A 26,024-nucleotide genomic window follows, 5' to 3' on the forward strand; every position below is an offset into this window, starting at 1 on the left:
CGATTCCTTAGTTTCTTGGTTTTTGATAAAATAAAACTAATAATAAACACAGTCAGTTTGTATTCCAGGCCCTAGGTGGCAGTGTATGTGGATTGATGTCTCGTCTTTTTGGCTGCTCTAGCCTTCTTTTTCTGTGGCACTCAATACCGTTTTTTTTTTTTTTAATTTTTATTTTTTTTGCCTCGTAGCTGAATCCTGGATGATTTCTCCCTGCTCTGCTTCTCAGTTTCCAGAAAAGCAGTTTCCCCCTCCTGTGTCTAGGGTCAGTCAATCTGGGTGATCTCTCCTTTGTAATCAGAAGCAAAGTGTTGCAGAGGAACCAGCCTAGGTGCGGGATGGGAGAGTCTGTGTGCACTTACAAACAGACTGCTTTTCATCTCCTCTGTTCTCTCACCGTTTCGGATCAGAATGGGTTGCTCCCTAGGGAACCCCACTAGTAGCAACCTTGGGGACCCCCGTCCACTCTCTCGAATCACACCAGACCCAACAGTGGGGGGCTTCTGTGTACGCAGATTTTCAGGGTCCCAGCGACTGGGCGGTCGCCGCAGCTGCCGCTTTCGCTTTCGCTGTTGGGAGACACCCCCCCCCCCCCCCCGGTGTTGTCCCAGGCAAAACCCAACCTTTCTGTGGAATGCCCGTGTCCGCGCCTGTCGGACAGCCCCGATTCTTAACAATCTTTTCCGTGTCTAAAAAGAGTCCCACTTCTGGGGAAGATTACGCCAAACCCAGCACTGGGTCTCCCTAGGCAGGATTCCTGCTGCAGCCACAGTCTGGCACAGCTTGGCGCGGGGCGCGCAAAGGCTGCAGTTGCTGCCAGCGTACCGGGACCCTGGAACCCTCAGGCTATCCCCGCAAACTCTGATCTTTCCGTGGGAGATTGAAGAACTCCCTTGAATCCACGTGTTTGCGCCAATTGGGGCGTCACAGCTGCTCGATGGTCTCCTCTGGTGTGGGTTTTCCAGGCCTCAGAGAAGATCCTCCTTTCCTGGTAAGATGGCGCAGCCTTCTCTCTGAGCCCGTAGCTCCGGGAGAGGTTGCTGCTGCCGCAGTGCTGGCTGCTTGGTCAGGAAATCCTGTCCAGCGGACCCTTCCTTACCTTCCTTTAGAGTTCCGCTGCCCCTTACTTGCCAATCAATATTCCCTGAGCGACTCAGACGCTGCTTCTATCTGTTCTGGGACCAGGGTCAGAACAAGTCCGTCTGTTTGGTCGCCATCTTGTCCCCTCCTCTCCTATGTATTATTCTTTATTTCAGTTAGTGTGTGATTAATTTCTGATTGGTCCCTTTTCCTTTTTTGGCATTCTCACTAAGATCATTGAAGGTATCCCTACGTTTTTTTGAGGTTTCTAGAAGATTTTTTAGCAACCTTAAAACTGTGGTTTTGAATTCTATATGTAGTAGTTTGCTTTCTTCTATTTCTTTCATTTTTGACATGTTTCTTTATCTCTGCATTTTGGCTGCTTCCTTGTATTTGTTTCTATACTTGTATTTGTTTCTATACTTGTATTGGGTAGCAGCTAAGTCTCGTTGAGTTGATAGAGTGACCTTTGTTTAGTAGGTGTTCTATATTGCCCAGTGGCTCAGCCTCCCCAATCACCTGAGGTGGACACTTTTGGTGCACCCCTTTGTGGGCTGTATGCACAGGGTTTTGTAGTTAAGCCTTGATTGCTGTTGGTATCACTTTGAGGAATTGACCTCCAGGCCAATTTGCTGCGGGGACTAGCTGTGTCTACAATGCAAGAGCTGCTGCGAAGGAAACAACCTTATTGGGCAGGGCTTGCTTCAGTGGGGCTTTAGTGCTCACTGAGTCTTCCCCTTGAGTTGTGTCACTTATGGATGTGAAGAGTTGTAATCTAGTATGGTCTCACACTGACCACTGGGTATACTGGCTCTTGTATCTCCAAGGAGGTACAGAGTCAGCCACTTCTTGGGGCCAACAAGCAGGAGCTACAGATTCTTCTTTTTTGTATCAACTTTGCAAGTGCCCAGTTGAGGCCCAGCTGTAAAGTAGGGGTGTCGAACTCCATCAGAGAAGGGGCCAAAATCTAAAATCCAGCCTAAATCGCGGGCCGAATGGTTTACTGAACAGTCATAAACTGTCATTGTGATGGAAACGCAGCGGAGTGCAGTGATGACAGCGCAGTGCGGGCCACATTGCAAGGCCTGGCGGGACGGATTTGGCCCGCGGGCCTTGTGTTTGACACATGTGCTGTAAAGCAAGGCAGGCTGATGCTGGTGTGGCCTTGGGCCTTCTTTTGATTACTTTAGGGCTCCCTGACCCAGCTGCAAGCTTGTTTGACAGATTTTAGGCTGAGAAAGGACAGTGCATTCATATTCAAAAGCCTCTGTTCACAGCTTGGGTGGTGTTGTAAATTGGGTAGAGTGATATCTCAGAGAATCTCCAGGGTCGAGGAAACAGCAATGGCTGCCAGTAAGCCCTGCATCAGGGAGGTCCCAGCACTGGAATAATGACTCTTGTGAGCACCTCCATCTGGAAGAAAGACACCCCTGCGTTTCTGCCCTTATGCTAGACTGTCCAGTTTCTCCCCTTATCTGTCTGTGTCCCCCAGAGCGTCTCCTAGCACTGGAGCTCAGAGCAAGTGGGAGCTTTTATCTCCCTCCCAATTAAAAAAGCAGTGCACTTAGGTGCCAGCCCGTTTCATGCCTCCGCACTTCTTACCAGTCTCGATGTACTTTCTTCTTTTCCTCTCTAGTTGTAGTACTTCCACTCAGCCATGTTTCCCATGGTTCTAGATGATAGTTGTTTTGTATTTTACTTGTAATTTAAAAAATATATATATATTTTATTGATTTTGTACAGAGAGGAAGGGAGAGAGATAGCGAGTTAGAAACATCTATGAGAGAGTCATTGATCAGCTGCCTCTTGCACACCCCCTACTGGGGATGTGCCTGCAACCAGGGTACATGCCCTTGACTGGAATCGAACCCAGAACCCTTCAGTCCCCAAGCTGACGCTCTATCCACTGAGCCAAACCGGTTTCAGCTTACTTGTAATTTTTATGTGTTTGCAGGAGGTAGCAAGTACAGGTATTTATCTATGCCTCCATCTTGTTCTCCCATTGTAGACATTTTTCAACCCCATGCCCATTTCTAAACAACTTCTGGTCTGCTTCCTGATTTTCTTGTGTTTTTTTCCCCCTAGAATTTCATATTACAAAATGTACTCTTGTGTCTGGTTTCTTCCCATGACATAATGTTTAATTTTTATCAATATTGATATCTATATCAGTAGTTCATCTTTATTGCTGAGAAATATTTAATTGCATGGCATATACTTTAGGTAGTAATTTAGGGAGCCTTTATATTTTTATTTAAAAAAAATAATACTGTTCTTTTGTTTTAATTAGGTGTAATAAAGTGCAGTACATTATGTAATGAAACTTTATTTCATTTATACTACTTAAAAATTTTAATTATTATGTTGTAATTATTTTTTACCTAACTTTTTAAAATTTAAGTTTAGCAAGATTAAAAAACTCACACATATATTGCCCTGCCTGAGTAGCTCAGTTGGTTAGAGCATTGTCCAGATATGCTAAGGTGGTGGGTTCCATTTTAGGTCGAGCCACATATAAGAATCAACCAATGAATGCGTATATAAGTGGTATAACAAGTTGATATTTCTCTCTCTAAAACCAATAAGTAAATTAATAAATTGAAATTATATGTAAATATAATTTGTTTATTCTAGAATTTGAAATTTAAATGAGAATTTTAATGAGCATTAAGTTTTTAAAATTAAGTGTTATTTTACCAAATAACATAAAATACTGCCTTCTTGTTTTATTTCAATTATTAGTTACTTTTTTTTTACTTTACCTAAACTATATGAGGTTGAAGATATAAGTGAATTTTTTTTCTGCTGTTTCTTTAACATTTTGTCTCTTAGAATTTTTCCTACATAGGGTTTTTCATCTTTTGAAAATTAAATTAATGAGAACTATTTATTTTGACAGGCCTTTGGAAATGCAAAGACAGCTCATAATAATAATTCAAGTCGTTTTGGCAAGTTTATTCAAGTAAATTACCAAGAAACAGGCACTGTACTTGGGTAAGTAGCAATGTCAGGCTTTGGAACATGTTATATTTTTACTAGAGGCCCAATGCATGAAATTCATGCAAGAGTAGGCCTTCTGTCCTCCAGCTGCTGGCACTGGCTTCCCTCTGGCCACTGGCAGACCCTGGCTTCGTTTGGAAGGACGTCTGGTTTAATTAGCATATTACCTTATTGATATTATAAATGATTGTTTCTAAGCCATAGATTGTTCATTTGCTCTTTAATGAGAATAGTGACACTGGGAAGCAGATTTATTTTTTTTGTTAATCCTCATCCAAGGATACTTTCCATTGATTTTTAGTGAGAGTGGAAGAGAGAGGGAAAGCCAAAAAGAAACATTGATGTGAGAGAAGCACACCAATTGGTTGCCTCCTGCAGGAACCCTGACCAGGACCAGGGCGGAGCCTGCAACCAAGGTATGCTCTCTTGATCAGAATCGAACCTGGGACCCTTCATTCACAGGCTGATGCTCTATCCACTGAGCTAAACCAGCTAGGGTGGGAAGCAGATTTTTTAAACTTTTTCTCTTTTGGAATCTAAGGAATAAAATAAACTGGTAAACAAAATAGATCCAGAAACATGGAAGCATGGGACAGACAGAAAGATCTCAGAGGAAAACAGGTAGGGGATTCAGGAAGAGATTAACCAAAGAATTTATACACATATATGCATATCTCATGGACACAAACAACAATAGTGTGGAGAAGGCATGGGGATGTGTGGGAGTGAGGTCAAGGGGATCAATGGGGGAATAAAGGGCATACTTGTAATACTTTCAACAATAATGATAAATTTAATAAAATTGTTATACGGAAGAAATGAGCTGAGGCAGGGCTGCTTTAGCTTGATGGGAAGTCAGGTTTGGTGGGTTAGCTGCCTCTGCCCATTTCTTTCCTGGTTGACCATCTCATGGAGTCCCTTAGAGTTTAGGAGATTCATGCCTGTGGGGAAAGAAGAAAGCAAATGGGAAGATGCCAACATACTACTGGGATGGAGAGCACTCAAAAGGTGATTTTTTTCTTTTTTTTTTTTTTCTTTTAAATCTTGGGTCTATTTGTTGACTTACTCAAGATGAATATTTTTTTGTCATTATTGATGTAACAGAAAGTTGAACCTTTTTAGCTAGTCACTTAACATAGAGGAATAGTCACTGGATTTCATTTATAGAATGAGAAAACAAACATCAGCCATTTCTAAGTCATTAAAATGTCTTAAGAATCAATGAATATATATAATGGTACTTTGTAAGTTACTAAGCAATACACTCAACTTTACCCATTAGCAACCTCTCCAACAATTCAATCATAAATACTACCGTGTTTCCCCGAAAATAAGACACCCTCTGAAAATAAGACTTACTTACAGGTTTCCTTCTGAGTGAAATATAAGGCATCCCCCAAAAATAAGGCCCCCCTAGGCTAAACATGAGAGATTTGGTCCACTGATTCTGAAAGAAATGGAGTCATAAGAAATTCATCAGGAAATTCAGGAATTGGATTGGTATGATGATGTTCCAGAAGATGATGACATGATTGTCATTGAATAAATGAGTAAATTCTTGATACTGTAGGATTCACAGTTTGTCTGGTTTGTGTTGACAACTACCGTACTACCGTATACAGGTAATAAATTTCCTTTATTTTCATTTAACAATAAATGTGTTACCATATTGGAAAATTAAGACATCCCCTGAAAATAAGACCTAGCGCATCTTTGGGAGCAAAAATTAATATAAGACACTGTCTTATTTTCGGGGAAACAGGGTAGGAAAGAGCAGCCAGATGTCACTGCATCTCTCTTTTATGAGTAAAAGTACCAACTGTACCTTTAAAAACTAACATTCTTCATCACAGGAAAGGAATGAGCTATGAAACTTGTTTGCCATTGCAGAATAATTTATCCTTGTTTTTTTGGAGGGGATAGGGAGGGTGTAAGATTACACATAGTATTGATAAAAAAGTTTAAATCTAAATGCAGATATCGTCAACTTGACTCAAATAAACTCATATAAATAATTACATACATACATATGTACATATATACAAAAAGTAGAGTGATAAGACAAGCATAATCAAAATAGCATAAAAAGTACAGGTCAATATCATTAATATAGATGCCTCTATTTTATAAGTGGAGAAATTAATACTCAAAGATATGATGCAGAGTGGGTATAAGAATTTAACACACTAGTTTATTAGTTTCCCTTTTTTCATTTTAGACCAATAAAATCCGGTTTCAGTAGTTTAGATTAGAGGTAATAATGCTACTTCAGAAGAAGTGATAAATTTTAATTACTGATAGTAGTGGTGACACTTTGCAAAGAAGGTACATTTATGCTTAATTTTAATGAATTGAATTAGCTAGACAGAGAGGGAATAGTCCACAGAATTAGAAGTGGAAGGAAGACTGTGAACAATATATACAGGAATGAATATCATTCTTGAGGGAATAGCCTGTATTTTAGAGTAGCTGAAATACAGAGCTTCCTATGGGAGGGAACTGAGGGAAATAAAAGCTTAAGAATCAGATTTTGACCCCAAAGAGGTTTATGCTAAATAATTTGGATTCAGTAGTCTAAAGCTTTTATATTTATAGAATCCCTTTTTCTTATTAGAGCTTAACTGATTGCTCCAATTTGGGGAAGAGATATTGAAGATTTGAAGGACACAGACTGGATAAAGATAATAACATCAGCAATACAATTCTGTTTAAGTTGCTTTTATTTTCAGGATAAACTCCTTTCTTCTAGCACACTATATATTTTTCCTTCTTGATCTAGTCCACTTGCCTGTCTCATTCTCTAGCCATGTTAAGTATCTTCCCTGAAGTTGATAGGTTTCCTTCTTTTATGCCTTTACATAAAGGCAGTTCTCCTTGTCTTATTCTAGGCAATCTTTCAGATTTTAGAGTCATTTAGTCATTTACTAGGTAAATTTAATGAATGTTTACTATGCGCTTTATATTCAACCTCTGGGGGAATTCTTCCTTACATCCTTTTCCCCTCTTGGATTAAATCTTTTTTTTTTTTAATTTATTGATTTTTGTACAGAGAGGAAGGGAGAGAGAGAGAGAGTTAGAAACATCAATGAGAGAGAGTCATCGATCAGCTGCCTCTTGCACACCCCCTACTGGGGATGTGCCCGCAACCAAGGTACATGCCCTTGACTGGAATGGAACCCGGGGCCCTTCAGTCCCCAAGCCGACGCTCTATCCATTGAGCCAAGCCGGTCCCGGCTGGATTAAATCTTATTTGTACCTCCTAATACATCTATAATTGGTCATTGTTCTATTATAAACCAAATCAACTCAGTATGATAGTTGCTAATTTACTTATTTCCTCCACTATTTTGTAAGCCCCTTGGGAATAGTAAAGTATCATGTATTTTCATATTTGAACAGTGCTTAGCACAGTGCACAATTAATGAATACTTACTGAGTAAATCAGTAAAAAATAATTGATTTTAGAATGTGGCAGTAGCATTAATATGTAAAAAATGTATATCTTTGAGTCTTACTTGTAGTCTGGCCAAAGTATGATATTTGAAATAATGTATAGTATGATAGATGAGCCTGGAAAGAAAGTAAGGTCTGTGTTATGGGTAGTTCTTATGTGCCATGTTTTGAACTTCTGGCTTTATTTTGCTTTATTGAAAGCAAAACAAAACAAATTAAGATTTATGAGTTATGAGTTTATGAACCAAACACGGATAACAATATCCTTACACATTTACTAATGGCAAATGTACTAAAATGGTCTAGATAGCCTTTATACTTTTTCATCTTCTCTGAAAAAAATATTTGTCTACCTTATATTAATTATATTAACCAATTTTATTTTTCTTCTAGTGCCTATGTTGAAAAATATCTACTGGAGAAGTCCAGACTTGTTTATCAAGAGCATAATGAACGGTACATATTTTCATTTGTATAATTAGATCAAGTTAACATTTGTGTAATGCTTATTGACTTTTAGGATCTTTATATATTATGATCTTTAATTCAGTTTATACCATGCATAGCTTTACATATAATTGCCATTTCTGTCATGGACAGAACAGTGCACTTTTTCTGAGGCTGCTAGGAGATTATTATTTTTTTTAATCTTCACCCAAAGATATGATTTATGGATTTAAATAGAGTTAAAGGAGAGAGAGAGAAAGAGAGAGAGAGAGAAACATTGAAGTAGAGAGTACTGTCAATTGGTGCCTCCCACCTGCTTCCCAATCGGGGATTGAACCCACAATCTAGGTATGTGTTCTGACTGGGAATCTGAACCTGCAATCTTTTTGGTGTATATGACAACACTCCAACTGAGCCACTGGCCAGGGGCTGCTAGGAGATTTTTAAAATGGGTGTATAAAACTATTGTTCTTTCTAAAATCTAGACAAACTATCAGAATTGGAAAGCAGTGGTAATCTTTACGAGCTTTGTGAGCACTGTGCTTTGGAACATTTTTCATGTCTTAGTATCTTTTCTTTAACTTGAGAAGAGTTTTTAATAAAGTTCTTAATTGCAATGTAATATATGAGATATGTGGGACTTCAGAGATGATATATGCAGCCTCCTTCAGATGAAGGAGCCAAATATTGGAAGATATAAATGATTTGCATCATGTTACAATGAGACAAAATAAAAGGCCAACATTGAAGTTAAACAGTCCTAATTATTCAAATAATGGATATGCCTTTGTCATCTCATTTAACTTCTCTGCTTCTTACTCTAATTTTACAAATAGAAAACTATCCTGAAGTTGTTTAGAATTCTGAATGAAATAATATTTATAAAATGTTATATGTATAATAATAGTGCAATAATTAATAGCTAACATTATCATAATGAATTATCTGCAAGGTTAGGGCGAGAACTCAGACTTTCCTGTTACTTTTTTTGTGGCTAGCAGATGAGAAAATCTGAATTAGAGGTATTTCAAAATGAAGGGAATAGAATTTCAGAAAGAGAATCCTATATAAAAAAAGCCTCGGTCACCCTAACTGGTTTGGTTCAGTGGATAGTAGGGGTGTCGAACTCCATCAGAGAAGGGGCCAAAATCTAAAATCCAGCCTAAATCGCGGGCCGAATGGTTTACTGAACAGTCATAAACTGTCATTGTGATGGAAACGCAGCGGAGTGCAGTGATGACAGCGCGGTGCGGGCCACATTGCAAGGCCTGGCGGGACGAATTTGGCCCGCGGGTCTTGTGTTTGACACATGTGGGATAGAGCATTGGCCTGCGGACTGAAGGATTCCAGGTTTGATTCCTGTCAAGGGCTTGTACCTGGGTTGTGGGCCCATCCCCAGTAGGTGGTGTTCAGGAGGCAGCTGATCGATGTTTCTCTCTCATGGATGTTTCTAACTCTCTATGCCTCCCCTTTTCTCTCTGTAAAAAAATCAATTAAAAAAAAAAAAAGCCACCGAAACCAGTTTGGCTCAGTGGTAGAACGTCCGTCTGCAGACTGAAAGGTCCCGGGTTCAATTCCGGACAAGGGCATGTACCTTTGTTGCAGGCCCATCCCCGGTAGGGGGTGTGCAAGAGGCAGCTGGTTGATGTTTCTCTCTCATCGACATTTCTGGCTCTCTATCTCTCTCCCTTCCTCTCTGTAAAAAGTCAATAAAACATATTAAAAAAAAAAAAAAAAGCCTAGGTGGCATCATGCCCTTGTGTGATGTCATCACAATATGGCTGCCACAGATGTCCATCCAGGGAGGGCAGTTGGGGGAGAGATCAGGCCAGCAGGGGAGGGCAGTTGGGGACAATCAGGCAGGTAGAGGAGCAGTTAGGCGACAATCAGGCAGGCTGGCAGGCAGAAGCGATTAGGATCAATCTGGCAGGTGGCAGGCAGGTGAGCAGTTAGGATCCAGCAGTCCTGGATTGTGAGAGGGATGTCCGATTGTCAGCAGTCAGACATCCCCATGAATCCCAGATTGGAGAGCGTGAAGGCTGGGCTAAAGGACCCCCCCTCCCCCGACCCGTGCACGAATTTTGTGCACCAGGCCTTTAGAGTCCCCCCCCCCCCCTCTCTCTGTATGTATGTGTGTGTGTGTGTGTATACACACACTTTGCATTATATATATATATATATATATATATATATATATATATATATATATATATATAATGCAAAGTGTTCCTACGGGAGTTTGATCAGGAGACCAGAATTTTGATCGCTTGCTATGATGTGTGCTGACCACCAGGAGGTGGTGCAGCCCTGATTGCTGGACAGGTCTAGGGACCCTACCCATGGACAAATTTCATGCACTGAGCCTCTAGTAGCTTCATAAAGACTTGCAGAGCTAATAGGTACTGTTATTAGAAGGTTATTAGTAACTTCTTTATAACACATTTTAATGGAATGGTAGGGATATATTCCTGGTTTCTTTGGTTTTGAAGAATTTATAGGAGGTGAAGATCCAGAGCTTATAAACTGATTCTCTGTTATTTTATTGGATTTGATTTTCAGGTGTATGTGTCATCTTTATTATATGTTGGTGGATTTGGCTTGATAATATTTTGTTGAAGATTTTGTGTGTGTCTGTATTCATAAAGGATATTGCTGTAATATCCTTTTATACTTTTGAAGTCTTTTTCTGCTTCTGATATCAGTATAATGCTGGCTCATAGAATAAGACGTGAAGAGTTTGTGAAAGATTGGGTTAATCCTTTAAATGTTTGATAGAATTCACCAGTGAAACCATTTGATTTCAGTTTTTGTTTGTGAGAAATTTTGATTACTGATTCAAACTCTTTAGTTGTTATGGGTCTGTTTAGATTTTTATTTTCTTCTTTAGTCAGATTTGGTAGTTTTTATCTTTCTAGGGATTTATCCATTTTATGTATGTTTTCCCTTATGACATTTTCTTTTTAATTTCCATAAGTTGTTAGGTTGTTAGATTGTTGTTAATATCCCCCCTTTCATTTCTGACTTTGAGACATATCCTTGCTTTAACTCATCCAGGCTGATAACAGTGAAACGTCAGTTTTTGAACTTAATTTGTTCCAGAAGGCTGGCTGTTCAAGAGGTGGTTTGTTTACAAACAAAATCATTTTTTCCCATTAGAAATAATGTAGATTAAATTAATGTGTTCCAGACCCCCAAATAATTAGCTATTTAAGCTTTCTCAATTGCCTGTGATCATTGTTTTGTGAGTACTTTCACACGGTTAACCACATCTGCTCTTTTTGTTCCTGTTAATCCTCACCTGAATATATTTTCTCAATTGATTTTTCAGATAAAATGGAAGAGAGGAGGGATGGGGAGACAGAGAAAGTGAGAGGGAGAGAGGGAGATTGCAAGAAAGAGAGAGAGAGAAAACATCGATTGATTTGTTGAATGGGGACCATACCTGCAAAACAGGTACATGCTCTTGCCTGGGAATCTAACCTGCAACCTTTTGGTGTACTGGTTGATGCTCAAACCACATGGGCCAGGGCATATCAATATTCTTTTCTTTTTCTTTCTTCCCCCCCCCCCCCCCATATCAGCATTCTTGATAGCCTCTTTATGTTTTAAAATTGTACTATTCATCGATTTCACTATGCCACACACTGTAGCCAGATCAGACAGCAAACGGCTCTATCATATTTTGCAGTTATTTTTTTTTTAAAGATCTATCATTCTCACAACTCTCCTTTTCACTTTGCTGCTATCACTAACCTTTTTAGGATCCATGGTAACTTACTGTATGTTTTTAATAATAATAAACATTAACAAAAGCAAAACAACATGAAAATATTGAGAGCACAATTTTTTGGGAGGTTTAATGGGAAACTGACTCATGCTTTCATTTGCACATTCTCTCATTTGTTGCCTGAGAGACCTGTGAATGATCATACAGGTATCAGCATGAAAGGGTTGTCAGTCAAGAACCCGACAACCAATACATTTTCTGTGAACATTGGAAGATGTTCAAGGACCGAGATTTGACTGTATAACAAAATACTGCAGACTGTGTAGCTTATAAATAACAGAAACTTATTTCTCACAGTTTTGGAGGCTGGGAAATCTAAGATGAAGGTGACACCATAGTTGCATTCTGGTGAGAGCCCTCTTCCTGAGTTCTCCTGTGGTAGAGAGGGATAGGGATCTCTTTTTTAAAAAAAAAATATGTTTTATTGATTTTTTGCAGAGAGGGAGAGAGAGGGATAGAGAGTTAGAAACATAGATGAGAGAGAATCATCCATCAGCTGCCTCTTGCACACCCCCTACTGGGGATGTGCCCTCAACCAAGGCACATGCCCTTGACCGGAATTGAACCTGGGACCTTTCAGTCCACAGGCTGACACTCTATCCATTGAGCCAAACCGGTTTCGGCTAGGGATCTCTTTTATAAGAGCACTAATTCCATTCATATGTGCTCGACCTTCATTACGTAATCACTTTCCAAAGGCCCCATCTTTTTTAGTTATGATTTCAACATAGGCATTTGATGGGTACACATTCAGACCATAATAATCTACCCCCTCTTTCCAGAGGACCAAGCTTTGGTTTCATTGATTCCCGCCGCCGCCGCCCCCCCCCCCCCCCGCTTCTATTCCCAATTTTATTTCTGCTGTCATGCTTATTATTTCCTTCTGCTTGCTTTGGGTTTAATTTGCTCCTTTTATTTTTTTTTCTAGTTTCTTAAATTGGATGGTCAAGTTATAGCTTTGAGATTTAAAAAAAAAATGAGTGTACAGCTATAAAGTCTCACTGGACACAGTTTCAACTGTTTCTCATATTTTAGTGTGTTGTATTTGTGTTTTCATGCATTTTCTAGTTTCCTATGTGATTTCTTCTTTGATCCATTACGTTATATAGGATTGTGTTGTTGAATTCCCACATATTTGTGTATTTTGTTATTGATTTGTAAGATGGTCAGAGAACACACTTTGTATGATTTCAGTCCCCTTAAATTTATTGAGATTTGTTTTGTAGTCTAATACTGTCTATCCTGAGACTATTCCATAGGTACTTGAGAAAATGTGTATCCTGTTGTTGGATGCAGTATTCTATAGATGTCTGTTAGGTGTAGGTGGAATGTAGTATTTCCAAGTCCTGTTTTCCTTGTTGATCTTCTGTATAGTTTTTCTATTTTTTTATTGAGGAGGTGGGGAGTGTTGAAATATCTCAGTACTATTATTAAATTGCTTATTTATTCCTTTTAATGTTTGCTTCATGTATTTTGGGGCTCTATTTTCAGATGTATTTATGTTTAGAATTGTTATACTTTCTTGATGGATTGGTCCTTTTGACATTATAAAATGACCTTTGCATCTAATAAAAAATTTGGTCTTAAAATCTATTTTATATGATATAAGTATAGACACTTCAACTTTCTTTGGGTTACAGATTGCATGCTATTGTGTCCATCATTTTACTTTTAACCTATTTTTGTCTTTGAATCTATAGTGTATGTCTCTTGTAGAAAGCATGTATTATATATATACTAGAGGCCTGGTGCATGAAATTCGTTCACGGGGGTGTGTGTGTGTGTGTGTGTGTGTGTGTCCCTCAGCCCAGCCTGAACCTTTTCCAATCTGGGACCCCTAGAGGGATGTCTGACTGCCCATTTAGACCCAATCCCATCTTAAACAGGCAGTCGGACATCCCTCTCACAATCCAGAACTGCTGGCTTCCAACTGTTTGCCTGCCTGCCTTCCTGATTGCCCCTAACTGCTTCTGCCTGCCAGCCTGATCACCCCCTAACCACTGCCCTGCCAGCCTGATTGATGTCTAACTGCTCCCCTATCGGCCTGTTTGCCTCCAACTTCCCTCCTCTGCCAGCCTGGTTACCCCTAACTGCCCTCCCCTGCTGGCCATCTTCTCCTCCCCCCTCCCCCATAGCTCCTTTATTCAAAGTAAAGTCCATCGCTAGCTACACATTTCCCCCATCTTTCAGGTAATTTGTGGATATTGTCCCAATAGAACTTTTCTTGTTTTGAGGCAAACCATTCAGAGATGCAATTTTCCACATTTTTCGTATGTTTTGAAATGCTCAAAGTGAATGTGGCATCGATCGGAACAAGTGGTAATCTGAAGGAGCAAGGTCTGGTGAATACAGCGGGTGGGTTAATACTTCCCTGGCAAGATCTTTTAAAGTGTCTTTAACTGTGATGATGCATTATCATGAAGCAAAATTACTTTACTGTGTCTTCTGGCCCATTCTGATCATTTCACGATCTAAGTGTGGTTCAAGTTGAGTATTTGTTGTCGGTAGCGATCAGTATTAATGGTTTCCTCTGATTTTAAAGGCTCACAATACATCACACCTTCCCGTTCCCACCAAATCGTTTTCTGAAGCGATTTGGCCTTGTAGTCAATGTTGATGGTTGACCTGGATCAACCATGATTTTGTGTGTTTGGGATTCTGAAAATAAATCCACTTTTCATTGCCAACCACAGTTCGATGCAAAAAAGACTTTCTTTTGTGCCATTGAAGCAACATTTTACTGATGACTTTTGGGTTTTCCATTTGTCTTTTGTTCAGTTGATATGACACCCATTTTCCTTCCTTTAAGATCTTTCCCATTGCTTTTAAATGATCAGAAATTGTTTGCAGAGCAACTTTTAAGTTTTCTGCAAGTTGTTTTTGAGTTTGACATGCATCTTCATCCAATAATGCTGCTTGTAATTGTTGGTCTTCAAACTTTTTCGGTTGACCTGGTTGTTCTTTATCTATCACATCAAAATCATCACGTTTAAAGCATTTAACCAGCTTTCACAAGGATCTTGAGATGGAGCATGTTCACCATAAGCTTCTCAAAGTATACAACTTTTTCTTCAAAATAAAGTAACAAATGAAAACTTCCCGCAAATGCTCTTTTTTTTGGCATGAAATTTGACATTTTTAAGCATAAAAATACCTATAATGTTAACATCTTCAGCAAATTTGACATGAAGTTTTTTTTTTTCTTTTAAAATATATTTTATTGATTTTTACAGGGAGGAAGGAAGAGAGATAATTAGAAACATCCATGAGAGAGAGTCATCGATCAGCTGCCTCTTGCACACCCCCTACTGGGGATATGCCCGCAACCAAGGTACATGCCCTTGACCAGAATCGAACCTGGGACCCTTCAGTCCCCAAGCTGATGCTCTATCCACTGAGCCAAACAGGTTTCGGCGACATGAAGTTTTGAAGCTTACTATCAATACAACAAAATATCATACATATAAAATCACATATACTATACTACAAGCTGATGTAATACATGCATCAACATATGTGTAACTCTATTGAAAAAACTCTGCATTATTAACTGATACTCCTAGTAGTTTTCCAATTTTGAATCAAGAAGAATCAGAAGAATCTGAACACATTAGTTATTACTAATGTAATCGAATTAGTAATAAAAAACTTGCAACAAACAAAAGTTTTGGAATGGATGGTTTCACAGAATTTCACCAAACATTCAAAGAAGAATTAACACCAATCTTCCTCAAGTGATTAAAAAAAAAAAAAAAAATTCAAGAGGGGGGAAAACTCTCAAGCTCAGTTCAAGAGGCCAGCATTACCTTGATTCCAAAATCATACAAAGATGTTATATAGAAAAAAATTATAGGCTAGTATCTGATGAACTTAGGGGGAAAAATTCTCAATAAAATATTACCAAACTGAAGTCAGCTATACTTTAAAAATATACACCATGATAAAGTGGGATTTATTTCTGGTAGGCAAAATTGGTTCAATATCTGCAAACCAGTTAATGTGATACACATTCTAAACAAATTGAAGGATAAAAATCATATCAATAGATGGAGACAAAGCATTCAATAAAATCCATCACTTATGAAATAAAAATTCTCAGCAAGTGGGAGTAGAAGGGACATACCTCAACATTATAAAGGCAACAATTTATGACAAACTGATAGGTAACATCATACTCATCTTGTTAAGATCAGGAATAAGGCAAGGATGTCCACTTTCACCACTCTGTAAAAACAAAACAAAACGTGTGTGTGTGTGTGTGTGTGTGTGTGTGTATATATTGATTTCTAAGAGGAAAGGAGAAGGAGAGAGAGATAGAAACATCAGTGATGAGAGATGAGTCATTAATCAGCTGCCTCCTGCACGTCCCACACAGGATTGGGCCCACAACCTGGGCATGTGCCCTAAACGGAAAAGGAACCGTGACCTCCTGGTTCATAAGTCAACACTCAACCACTGAGCAATGCTGGCCTGGCCACTTTCACCACTTTTATTCAACATAATACTGGAAGTCCTAATCATAGCAGTCAGATAATAAAAATAAATAAAATGCATTTAAACTGGAAACAAAGAGGTATATATATATATATATATATATATATATATATATATATATATATACAATAGTTTTACCTCTTTGTTTCCAGTTTATAAAATATATATATATTTTTTAACAGATGTATGATACTATATACACAGAGAACCCATCAATAAACAATAGAAGTGATAAATAAACTTAGTGTAATGTACTAGGACAAAATAATTAATATTCAGAATTTGGATGAATGTGTATATATCAGTAATGAACTCTCAGAGAAATTAAGAAAACAATTTCATTTATAATTGCATCAAAAACACCTGCGAAAAAATTTAACCAAGGCAGTTAAAGATGTGTACTTTGAAAATTATAAGATGTTGAAGAAAGAAATTGACAGTATTACAGATAAATGGAAACATACTGTGCAAATTGTTAGGAAGAATGAACATTGTTAAAATGCCCATACTATCCAAATAATTTTATAGATTTTATTCGATTCCTATAAAAAAAACAACACCCAGCAATTTTTCGTATAATTAGAGCAAATAATCCTAAAATTTATGTGGAACCACCAAAGTCCCCAGACAGCCACAGCAATTTGAGAAAGAAGAACAAAGTTGGAGGGTCATGCTACCTGATAGATATCAAGCTATACTACAAGATGATGTAATTAAAATGATATGGCACTGTCATAAAAATGGATCCGCAAATCAATAGGACAGAATAAAGAGACCAGAAGTAAACCCACACTTATGTGGTTATTTAATATATGACAAAGGAGGCAAGAACATATGGTTGTCCATTACATAAATTTTATTGTGAAAACTGGACAGGTACATGCAAAAGAATTAAAGTGAATCACCTTACAACATATACCAAACTTAAAATGAATTAGAGACTTAAATGTAAGACTCGAAATCTTATAACTCCTAGAAAACATAGGCCATTCAATTTTTGACATCTCTCTTGGTAATATATATATATATATATATATATATATATATATATATATATATATATATTATGTATCTCCTTGGGCAAGGGAAACAATAGAAAATAAACTAATGGGACCATATCAGACTAAAGAATTTTTGTACATAGAAGGAAATCATGAACAAAATGATAATAAAGCCTACTGAATGGGGGATTTACCAGTGAGACATTTGAATACCCAAGATATATAAGGATCTCATGCAACTGAACACCAAAAAAACCACAAAAACAATCTAGTGAAAAATGGGCAGAGGACATGAATAGACATTTTTTCTTTTCTTTTTTTTGAAATAGACATTTTTCTAAAAATAAGGCATACAGATGGCCAATAAACATATGAAAAGATGCTCAACATCACTAATCATCAGCAATGCACATTATAATCACAATGATGTATTACCTCACACCTATCAAAATAGCTGTTATCAACAAAGCAACAAAGGCAAAGATGTGGAGAAAAGGGTATCCTCAAGCATTGTTAGTATTGTAGGATTGCAAATTGGTGCAACCACAATGAAAGCAGTATGAAGGTTTCTCAAAAAATTAAAAATAGACTCAACAATTTCTTTCTGGATATTTAGCTGATGAAATTCATAACACTAGTTTGAAAAGATATATGCACTCTTATGTTCATTGCAGCATTATTTACACTAGAGGCCCAGTTCACAAAATTTGTGCAGGGGGAGTGTCCCTCAGCCCAGCCTGCACCCTTTTCAATCTGGGACCCTTAGAGCAGGGGTCCTCAAACTTTTTAAAGTGGGGGCCAGATCACGGTCCCTCAGAGAGCTGGAGGGCCAGACTATATGAACTACTAATTCCTACTGTAACACCTCGGCTGTGCTCACTGCCCAAAAAACCTGGCGGGCCGGATCAGACTCCTCTGCGGGCCGCATGTGGCCCGCGGGCTGTAGTTTGAAGACGCCTGCTTAGAGGAATGTCCGACTACCTGTTTTGGCCTGCTCCTATATTCCTCTCACAATCCAGGACTGTTGGCTCCCAATTGCTCGCCTGCCTGCCTTCCTGATTGCCCCTAACCGCTTCTGCCTGCCAGCCTGATCATCCCATAACCCAGTGATACTCAATCTTTGTAATGCCACGACCCTTTGTGGTGACTCCCAACCATAAAATTATTTTCATTGCTACTTCATAAGTGTAATTTTGCTACTGTTAATGAATCATAATGTAAACATCTGTGTTTTCTATGGTCTTAGGCTCTACAGCAGCAGGGTTACCTAAGACCATCGGAATACACAGATATTTACATTATGATTCATAATAGTAGCAAATTTATAGTTATGAAGTAGCAACAAAAATAATTTTATGGTTGGGGGTCACCACAATATGAGGAACTGTATTAAAGGGTCATGGAATTAGAAAGGTTGAGAACCACTGCCCTAACCACTCCTCTGACAGTCTGATTGATGCCTACCTGCTCCCCTGCCAGCCTGTTTGCTCCTAACTGCTCTCTCCTACAGGCCTGGTCATCCCCAACTGCTTTCCCCTGCAGGCCTGGTCCCCCACAACTGCTCTCCCCTGCAGTCCTGGGTCTCCCTCCTCCTCTCCAACTGCCCTTCCCTACAGCCCCGGTCACCCCCAACTTCCCTCCTCTGCCAGCCTGGTCATCCCTACCTGCTCTCCCCTGCAGGTTTGATCACCCCCAGCTGCCCTCCCTTGCAGGCCTGGTCCCTCCTAACTGCCCTCCCTTGCAGTCTTGGTCCCTCCCAATTTTCCTCCCTTGTTGGCCATCTTGTGGTGGCCATCTTGTGTCCACATGGGGACAGGATCTTTGGCCACATAGGGGCAACCATCTTGTGTGTTGGAGTGACAGCCAATTTGCATATTACTCTTAGAATAGAGGCCTGGTACATGGGTGGAGGCCAGCTGGTTTGCCCTGAAGGGTGTCTTGGATTAGGGTGGGGGTCCTGTGGGGCACCTGGGGAAGGGTCTGTGGTGGTTTGTAGGCCAGCCACGTGGAGGCTCTGGTATCTGGGATTTATTTATCTTCTATAATTGAAATTTTGTAGCTTTGATTGGAGGCCTGGGCCTGCCAGGTGTTCCTCCATTGTAGGGGGCAACCAAGCCTCCTACTCTCTCTAGCTCTGTGGCTGCTGCCATTTTTGTTGGGATTTATTTATCTTCTGTAATTGAAACTTTGTAGCCTTGAGTGGAGGCCTGTGCTCACGGTGTGTGGAAAGCTTGGCTTCCTCCATTGCTGGGGAAACCCAAGCCTCCTGCCTGCACTGTGGCTGTAGCCATCTTGGTTGGGCTTAATTTGCATACTTGCTCCTGATTGGCTGGTGGGCATGGCTTGAGAGTGTAGAAGAGTGATGGTTAATTTGCATATTACTCTTTCATTAGATAGAATAACCAACACATGGAAGCAACCTAAGTGTCTAACAATAGAGTAGATAAATAAGAGGTGGTACATATATACAATGGAATATTAGTCATAAAAAGAATGAAATCTTACTTTTTGTATTTGACCAAATGGATGGACCTAGAAGGTACTATGTTTAGTGAAATAAGTCAGTGAGAAAGACAAACACCACGTGATTTCACTTATATGTGGACTCTAAAGAACAAAATGAACCAACAAAACAGAAACAGACATATAGACAGAGAAAAAAACTGATGGTTGTCAGATGGATGTGGGATTGGTGGTTTGGTGAAACAAGTGAAGGTATTCAGAAGTACAAATTGGTAGTTACAATATAATTACGGGTATGTCAAGTATGGCATAGGGAATATGGTTAATAATATTGTAATAGCTAAGTATGGTGTTCGATGGGCACCAGACTTATTAGGGGGATCACTTTATAGATTATATAAATACCTGAAACTAATATAAAGCAATGTTGATTATTAATTGGAATTGAAATATTACAAAAAAGAAAATGTCTATCTCTTTCAACAGTCTTGATTTGTCTAGGTTTAGATATTGTTGATTCCCTTTCCACTCCCTGGAATTTTTTTAGTTTCTTTGATAAAGAGAATATTTTTCACCAAATTTGGGGAGTTCTTTGTCATTATTTTAAAAAATATTCTTTTGCCGAAACCGGTTTGGCTCAGTGGATAGAGCTTTAGCCTGCAGACTGAAGGGTCCTGGGTACGATTCTGGTCAAGAGCATGTACCTTGGTTGTGTGTGTAAGAGGCAGCTGATCGATGTTTCTCTCTTATCGATGTTTGTGACTCTCTGTCCCTCTCTCTTCCTCTCTGTAAAAATCAATAAAATGATATTAAAAAAATATTATTTTGCACTTTTTTCTCTTTTTATTTTGAACTCGCATTTCCATATTTTGGTACTCTACATTATGCTAGTGTTGTTGTCTGTGTAATGGTGTCCCATAGACCTCTGATAATCTGTTCAGTTTTTTTATTTCTCTTTTTGTTTTGTAGACTATTCTTAGTTGACCTGTTTTCAAGTTCACTGATTCATTTTTCTTGTCTCGATCTAATATTGACCTCTAGGTTTTTTTAAATTTAAAATGTTATAATTAAACTATGTTTTTCAACTTTAACCCTTTGCACTCTGAACCATTCTGGACATTGGCTACCAGCTACTCGATGCTACTTTGCGGCGGACACGTGCGTTGAATTAACTCAATTCCCCGTAATCACTGATTAACTGCAATGTCCCCCCTGAGAGGGGACATCCGAGTGATATGCTAGAATTCCGATGTCCCCTGAGAGGGGACCGCGGGGTGCAAAGGGTTAAAATTTCTTTTGACATTTATGATAAGTTCTGTATATTTATTGATAGTCCATTTGGTGAGATATCATTCATATATTTTTTAAAACATAGTTTAAACATATAGTTCTTTTAAACATAGTTTCCTTTAGTTTTTGTTTAAAACTGTTGTCTAGTAAGTAATGCTTGAACTTCCTCATGGACAATTACTGTATATATATATGGATATATATCTATACACATATAAATTTTTTTTTAATTTGTACATTTGAAATAATCATGTGGAAGCTCTGGAGATGAAATTCTTCCCATCCCAGGATTTGTAGTTGTTGTTTTTGTTCCTGCTGTTTGTTTTTTTACTTTTCTGAGCTAACTTCGTAAAGTCTCTTTTTTTTTTCAAGTATGGGCATTGAAGTATATCTGCTTGGTTAGCTAATGATTAAAAAGAGATTTTCTTAAGTGCTTAGAAATAGTAAGTTTGACATGCCTTTCACTTGTATAGGCTTTTTACTTGTATAATTTTGCCTTCACCTTTACTTTCTGCTTGTGCAGAGGTGAGAGTTTAGTACTTCTTCTGGTATTTGCAGAGCTGGCATGTAGTCTTGAGCATGTGCACAACTTTATGTATGTGCATGGTCATCTACAATAGATTCTCAGCAATATATTGTACCTTTTCAAAGATTGGGTGGAGATTTGCATATATTTCTTTTTTAAGTTTTTGGTTAGTCTATTTTTTGCCCCAAAATTTATCCACTGCTTCAGACAATAGCATATTAAAAATTTACCTTTAATTCTTTTCTACAAATGCCCCTGGGGAAAAGATTTTCACATTTGGTTTACTTTGGCTCAGTTCAAATAAGGACAATTTTGAACATTGGTTTCTTCCAGACAGTTCAGATAATGATATTTCTTATGGGACGAGGCTCTCCTTTGGAGACTGCCAGGCTTTGGTGTTGACCACGATTGTAAACTGTTGACTTTGAAGGCTACCATAGATCTGGCAAGCAGCAAGTAGAATAGGATAAATTAAAAGGTCGCAGGCTTACCGGTTTTACTGAGTTTCAGCCGTTTCTCTTATGTAGACACTCCTTGAATTGCTGTAAAGCTGTTAACTTCCAGAGTTCTAAAAAGTTGATTTTTGACAAATTTGCTAAGTACTCTAATTGATTTGTGAATGAGAGAATTTTGCGACGTTATAACTTTGCCATATTCTTGCCTTTACCTCTCTGCTTTAAATTGAACAGCCAAAACATTATTTTATTTTATGTACTTAAATATTGAGTTTATCACCTTTGTATTAAAAAATGAAGCAAAGCTGAAACATTTTAGTAATTAATGTTTGCTTTTTCCCCCAGTTAAATGATAATCATAGGTGAATCATCCTCCCTAATAAAAGAATAATAGGCAAATTAACCATCACTCCGCTACACCCACCAGCCATGCCCACCAGCCACGCCCACCACCCAATCAGAGCGAGTATGCAAATAAACGCAACCAAGATGGCTACAGCCACAGAGAACAGGAGGGAGGCTTGGGTTTCCCAGGCAACAGAGGAAGCCAAGCTTTCTGCTTGCCCTTGCCTGCCTAGGCCTCTGCTCAAGGCTACAAAGTTTCAATTGTAGATGGTAAATAAATTCCAGATACCAGGGAGCTTGGCTGGCCTGCAAACCACCATAGGCCCCTTGCCCATGCTGCCCCACGCCCCAAGGGAACCACCAGCCTGATCTGGGATATCTTTCAGGGCAAACTAGCCAGCCTCCACCCTTTGTACCAGGCCTGTATCCTATCTAATAAAAGAGTATAATATGCAGATTGACCATCACTCCAACGCACAAGATCAGGATGGCTGCCCCCATGTGTTCAAAGATCCTGCCCCCATGTGAACACAAGATGGCCACCACAAGATGGCCAGCAGGGGAGGACAGTTGGGAAGGACCAGGCCTGCAAGGCAGGGCAGTTAGGGGTGACCAGGCCGGCAGAGGAGGGAAGTTGGGGGCAAATAGGCTGGCAGGGGAGCAGTTAGACATCAATCAGGCTGGCAGGGCAGTGATTAGGGATGATCAGGCTGGCAGGCAGAAGTGGTTAGGGGCAATCAGGAAGGCAGGCAGGTGAGCAGTTGGGAGCCAGCAGTCCTGGGTTGTGAGAGGAATGTCCGATTGCCCTTTTAGACCCGATCCCAGGGACATCCCTCTAGGGGTCCCAGATTGGAGTGGGCTGGGCTAAGGGACACTTCCCCACCTCCGTGGATGAATTTTGTGCACCGGGCCTCTAGTATTCATTATAAAGCCATGCTTCTTTGTTTCCAACAGGAACTATCATGTATTCTATTACCTCCTGGCAGGAGCAAGTGAAGAAGAGAGATTAGCATTCCATCTTAAACAACCAGAAGAATATCATTATCTTAATCAGGTATGCATTAATGAAAAGTATTTTAAAATATAGAGCATTATTAAATTTTAGCTCTTATTCCTTCTGAGTCTCATATTTTTTAAAGTACTTTGTTTTCCAAATCTGGTAATGGATATTAACTAGCATTTCCAAACATGCAATCTAAAAATTTGTGTGACGTAGTTCTCAAATTTAAAAATTATTACTCTCATGAGTTTTAAAAGATTAGTTATATGTGTGCCTTTTGCTTTTTTTGAGACTCTTTAACAAAGTAATAAACTATTTATAGTTATATCCATGTTAGAAATGGTTACTGTTTCAAAAGTAATTTACCTTTTACAGACCACCCATGTTAAATGATACTAATGTTTCCCTGCCCAGGTTGATTAGTTGTTTAGAGCATCGTCCCATATATCAAGGTTCAGTTCCAGTTCGATCTTTGATCAGGGTGCAAACTAGAAGCAGCCAATGAATTAAAAAATAAGATGAACAACTAATGAGGTTTCTCTTTTCTTCCTCCTCTCTCAAGACATTTTATATATATATATAAAATATATATATATATTTATAAAATATATATATTTTATATATATATATATATTTTATATATACATACACACACACACACACACACACACACACACAGTTAAATGATACCAGTGTTTAATGCTTGACCTTTGCAAGGGATTACTTGAGATTTCATTTGCATGTTTTGAAGTCTAATACATATCACTCTCTGCATGATACTATGATACTGACTTAAGGTATTATTATTTTCATAATTTAGTGAATGAACCTGTTAAACACTCAATATGAAATGTATCAAAGGAAGTGACTTAAAATTTTTTTATCTTCCTCGAAACTCACATTATATTCCCAAACATCTATAATAAATACTAGTTATCACAACTTTTCATTACATTGATTTCACTAAATTTATTACTTCACATATTAGCAAAAATTCTAGGACCAACATTAATGAAATTGACATGATAGTACATCAATGGCCTCTTCTTATTATTTTAATTTTTTGAGGCAAAAATATCTATGGAAAAACATTCCTTTATGGTAATTAAAAATCCTTATGAAGTTTTTATAAGAAAATTGACACTTTGATAATGGCTCAAAGATTGTAGTATGTATTTAGGGTTTTGAAAGAGACATCTTAGACTTTTCTGAAGAAAAAGCCTGCTGTATAACTGGTATTTCTTAATTTTGAAGCAACATTGAAATAACTTTGAGTTGATATAAGTGATTATTAAAAATATCACTTCCTGATATAATACTAGGTACTTGTCATGTATAGAATTAAGTAGCATTTTTTTACAAAAAAAATTGATGGGGTTTCTGAGTTCACCCCCTCCCCTGTTTAAACTATTTACATTATATTTGGGTAATTAAATATTTTTCTTTTTAAAAAGTAGTAATTGTCCATAAATAAGCTGATAGTTGTTAATAGTAGAGAAATTTAAGAGTTACTATTTTTCCAGATTTTTGTATTTGGTGGCCATGCCATATGTATTCTTGTCATTAGGTTAATATTCATAAAATATGAGACTTAGCAGTTAATAAAAATCTCAGAGTCACTGGACAATAGTAGGTATTTTACCTAACAATAGACATACAGGTAAATTGACCATACCTCTGCTACGCCCATCAGCCAATCAGGAGGGAATATGCAAATTAGAAGGACAAAGATGGTGGCCGCTGGGCGGGCCAGATGCCTGCTATGAGAGGGAGGGCAGGGGGCAAAGGGATCTACAGGAGTGGCACTTGATGAAGACTGGAGACTCCGAGTCTGCAGCAAAGACAGCAGACTCTGGCTGGATTCTGCAGTGAAGCAGCGAAGACGAAAATAGCAGGACTTTGGCTTGAGTCTGCAGCAAAGGCAGCAGACTCTGGCCAGAGTGAAGGCCTAGGTCCCGGGTGCAAATCAGTGCTGGAATCAAAGGGAAGAAAGGCCTATTGCACAAATCGCTTCTTGCAACGAGCCTCTAGTCTATACCAATAAAAGAGTAATATGCTAATTAGACTGAATAGATTGGATGTCCTTCTGGACTATTCCGCAGCAGCTGCGAGGGCTGAGGAGGGCCAGCAGCTGCAGTGGCTGGCAGTGGCAGTAGGATGATGGGGGTGGCATCTTCCCCTGATAGGCCCAGTGGGGAATGGGCCTAAGCCCTCAGTAGGACACCCCCTGAGGGCTCCTGGACTGTGAGCGGGGGCAGGCTGGGCTGAGGGGCCCACCTCCCACCCCCCAAGTGCACGAATTTTCATATACAGGGCCTCTAGTGCTTATAATAATATTAGGTCTAGTAATAATTAATGTCATTTTCTAATACTTTTTTAAATCGAATTTATTTAAATAATACAACAAAATTTAATCAACAATATAGTTGCCGTTGTTTTCTACTACTTGTGCCCAACGCTCAGGAAGCATTTTAATCCCTCTGTTGTAAAATTCTTGTGATTTTGATGCAAAAAATTCGGTCAATGCATTTTTGAGGCATTCTTCATTATTAAATTTTTTTCCAAGAAGAAAGTTTTGCAAAGAACGAAACAAATGGTAATCGGAAGGGGCAATATCAGGAGAATATGCAGGTTGAGGGAGAACTTCCCATTCCAACTGGCGCAGTTTTTCAGCAGTGATTCTTGC

General features: G+C 38.7%; 1 protein-coding gene across 14 annotated transcripts in view; it reads left to right on the forward strand.

The window, feature by feature from the left end:
- Positions 1-26,024, forward strand: part of MYO9A (myosin IXA) — a 384,919-nt gene that overhangs the window by 71,709 nt on the left and 287,186 nt on the right. For 13 of the 14 annotated variants that reach the window (XM_045587331.1, XM_045587314.1, XM_045587304.1 and 10 more), the window contains exons 3-5: positions 3,977-4,071; positions 7,924-7,986; positions 23,293-23,392. In XM_045587331.1, the coding sequence (XP_045443287.1) occupies positions 3,977-4,071; positions 7,924-7,986; positions 23,293-23,392 (258 nt within the window). Of the gene's footprint in view, positions 1-3,976; positions 4,072-4,999; positions 5,086-7,923; positions 7,987-23,292; positions 23,393-26,024 lie in introns of those variants that run through there. The other variant, XM_045587334.1, reaches the window with a different exon arrangement.

The sequence above is a fragment of the Pipistrellus kuhlii genome, unplaced genomic scaffold (genome assembly GCF_014108245.1).
Source record: "Pipistrellus kuhlii isolate mPipKuh1 unplaced genomic scaffold, mPipKuh1.p scaffold_m20_p_1, whole genome shotgun sequence".
Taxonomy (NCBI): Eukaryota; Metazoa; Chordata; class Mammalia; order Chiroptera; family Vespertilionidae; genus Pipistrellus; species Pipistrellus kuhlii.